The sequence below is a fragment of the Carlito syrichta genome, unplaced genomic scaffold, assembly GCF_000164805.1.
Source record: "Carlito syrichta isolate Samal-C Ts95f unplaced genomic scaffold, Tarsius_syrichta-2.0.1 Scaffold307833, whole genome shotgun sequence".
Taxonomy (NCBI): domain Eukaryota; kingdom Metazoa; phylum Chordata; class Mammalia; order Primates; family Tarsiidae; genus Carlito; species Carlito syrichta.
Genome location: NW_007251929.1, coordinates 512,534 through 516,107, shown reverse-complemented (window position 1 = coordinate 516,107; position 3,574 = coordinate 512,534). Strand labels below are relative to the sequence as shown.

The 3,574-nt window shown below is 36.1% G+C and overlaps 1 protein-coding gene across 1 annotated transcript; it reads left to right on the top strand.

The window, feature by feature from the left end:
• The first annotated feature begins 1,695 nt into the window (after nucleotides 1-1,695).
• On the top strand, nucleotides 1,696-2,655 carry LOC103267045 (olfactory receptor 56A3). Its single transcript, XM_008064651.1, has one exon. It carries the CDS (start codon nucleotides 1,696-1,698, stop codon nucleotides 2,653-2,655), a length of 960 nt encoding a protein of 319 aa, XP_008062842.1.
• Nucleotides 2,656-3,574: the final 919 nt, after the last annotated feature.

The following is a 3,574-nucleotide window of genomic DNA, read 5'->3' as shown; positions in this document are numbered from 1 at the left end:
GGAAGAGTCCTAGAAATTAATTCAAGTTTACCTTCAGTATTAGGCAGGATTTGGATTAGAATAATATGATATGGGTGGATAAGAACCTGGACTTTGAAATGTCAATTTCCTTGTTTGTAGGTGGTGATAATAAAACATATTTCACAGGATAGTGAATGATTAAATGGGATAAAATTCTACAACATTAAGCACAGTTCCCAGCAATTAGTAAAGATTCCAAAAATAACTATAAAATTTTGTTTTGCGAGTGAAACTGATGAAAAAGATACAGGGTAGTTCTTGATTTAAAAAAATTCTAAACCCACAAAATGATACCTCAACAGAAAAATCTCTGTTCCAGTACACAGATTTAGGTACAATAGATTGCATGATGTGAAGGATCCTGAAAAAACCTGAAGAGCTTCACTGACTGAACAACTGACCAACTGACTTTGCCAGCATAAGTACCAAGTGTCCTTTGTGCTCTCTTTCACAAATAAGGGGGAAAAGAATCTTAGAATCTTTCACCTTTAATGTAAATGGAGGCATCACATTATTCTATTTAAAATACCTTTTCTCCTTATCCCCCATGTCACAGCTAATCTCCCCTACCCTGCATTTTCATAATAATTTGTGCATAATCTTGTCATGCCAATATAATTTGTTCTTATCATCTGCCAGAATAGTTATAGTTTTATTTTCTTGAGAGCAAAGACAGTGCCCTATTAATTTTGTGATTCTAATATATAAGAGTATGCCAGGGAAACGGGTTAAATGGTAAGAGAATAATGACAAAGTTGAACTACTGTCTGGAGGGAGGGCAATGTGTACTTGCATTATTATATTCAAGAGGGAAAAAGGTAATGGAAAAAAGGTAAAAGAACTTTAAAAGTAGATTTTATCACCCCCACACTCTTACAATCAAAAGAACCAACTTTTCATCTTGTTCAGTGGCAAGCATTCATTGCTCCCTCATAGCTATGTGAAATTTCCCACTCTCCTTTTTAAACTGTTTCTTCCCAAAATTTGAAATTCTAAAACTTTGAAGTTCTAAGAAATAGAGAAATAAAGCAATTATTTAAGAGAGTCTGTTTGTCTTATAAAGATGAATTTTTAGACAAAATGGAACTAATTAACTTTACTTTCAGTGCATAATAAATAAAAATCTCTGATTAAGCAAAATAAATACATCTGAAAGGTTAGAAGAATAATGACATGGTGACTGGTAACATTTATCTGGGTCTTTTTTTGTGTCAGGTACCACTAGTTAGTTGGGCATATTGAAATAGGTAAATTGTAGATGTGGTAGTCTATGTGTACACTAAAAAGGAAATAAAGAAGAAACTTAGGAGAACATATTCAGAGTCTCATCTGTCAAAAAAGTAGTTTCCCAAGAAGCTTTATCCTTTTTAGTTTCCGTAAAAACATAGTAATTCTATTGAAAATAAACATTGGACATATCAAACATGTATGGATAAACCATATTTCCTCAGTTCTCTGCACTATTTGAAGTGATAGGAATACCCCAGTAACATGGCACTGAGGGTAAACAGATGCATTCACTTGACTCTAGATAACCTGCTAGAAACCACAAGTTGTACCTAGGTAAAACAAACTGTGCTATCTTCATGTATCTAATGTATGTATATGTTTCTAGAGTCAGCAGCTAATTCTTAATTCTAATTTTACAGATTTCTAAGAAAAACTTGTAAAAATATGTGGCAAAATATGACAGCACACCAAAATGACACCCTCTCTATTGAAGTTTCAGACTTTCTCTTGAATTGTTTTGTCAGATCCACCAGCTGGCAGCACTGGTTGTCCCTGCCCCTCAGTCTCCTCTTCCTCTTGGCCCTGGGGGCCAATGCTACCCTCCTCATTACCATCTGGCTGGAGGCCTCTCTGCATGAGCCCATGTACTACCTGCTCAGCCTTCTCTCCCTGCTAGATATTGTGCTCTGCCTCACTGTCATTCCCAAGGTTCTGGCCATCTTCTGGTTTGACCTCCGGACCATCAACTTCACTGCCTGCTTTCTCCAGATGTACATCATGAATTGCTTTCTAGCCATGGAATCCTGCACATTTATGGTCATGGCCTATGATCGTTATATAGCTATCTGCCACCCACTGAGGTATCCATCAATCATCACTGACAAATTTATAGTCAAGGCTGCCATTTTTATTTTGGCAAGGAATGTCTTTATGACTATGCCCATCCCCATTCTCTCAGCACGACTTTATTATTGTGGGAAAAATGTCATTGAGAACTGCATCTGTGCCAACATGTCTGTCTCCAGGCTCTCCTGTGACAATGTCATTATCAATCGCCTCTACCAATTTGCTGGAGGCTGGACTTTACTAGGATCTGATCTCATCCTCATCTTCCTCTCCTACACTCTCATACTGCGAGCTGTGATGAGACTCAAGGCAGAGAGTGCTGTGACCAAGGCCCTAAGCACATGTGGCTCCCACTTCATCCTTATTCTCTTCTTCAGCACCATCCTTCTGGTTTTTGTCCTCACGCATGTGACTAAGAAGAAGGTATCTCCTGATGTGCCAGTCTTGCTAAATATTCTCCACCATGTAATCCCTGCAGCCCTTAATCCCATTGTTTATGGAGTGAGAACCCAAGAGATTAAGCAGGGAATCCAAAGATTATTGAAGAAAGGGTTGTAATAGGGGCAACTAAATTCTGAATTTTTAAAATAGGGTAGTATCTTAATCAGTTAATGGGTGAATGAACTGAAACTCATACCTATGAGTTATAATCTCAAACTGAGTAAACTAGATATTGTGTATTCTTTTCTAAAACTCAGTTTTATTTTGTTTTTCTTTCACTCTTTTCTCATACATATCCTTGACCATTTCTTCTTTCTTGTTATCCTTATAACCTTATCTTGTCCAGAGCAGTAACATTCCTTAAATCAAGTTCTAAAAAGAGAAATATATGTTCCTGAATATGCAATGTTTTATATGTCAATAATTTTACATTCTTAAAAACAACTGCAGGTATTTATGGATTATGCAGTGTATGAAGTGTTTTATTCTTATTTTTATTAATTGAACAGTTCCTAATCACACACAGTCTTATTAATTCTGTTAGCTACTAAGAAGCTAGATTAGAATAGAACACAACAGAACAGTGTTGTTGATTTGAGCTCAGAGTTCGTTAGGAAGAATACAAACATGTGGGTAGTCTGGAGTGCAGTGAGAAATGATAAAAGATGCATGTATGGATGGTAAGACACTTGGCAATGTTAGAAAACATTGAATAAAGAGATGGCCTTCACCTGAGACCCAGTTCCACCACTACACAATATGTCCATGTAATGAATACGTATGTGTACACAGTGAATCTAAAATTTAAAAAATTAAAAATAGAAGAGAAGGCCTTGCACAATCACACACACATTTTAAAAAGTTGAATTCCTGCCTGGGAAGAAATCAGATAATCTCACTGTTTCACATTACTCATCAAATACCTGAGAATAGTGAACAATTAGTTTTAGGGTATTCTTTCTAAATACAAGATTGTGTGCTTCATTAGCAAGGTATAAGTGTATGTTACTTTCTTTTGATTGTGAACAAAAGAAAT

Coding starts and splice junctions, on each gene's coding strand:
- LOC103267045 (XM_008064651.1), top strand. CDS start 1,696: ATGTGGCAAAATATGACAGCACACCAAAATGACACCCTCTCTATTGAA.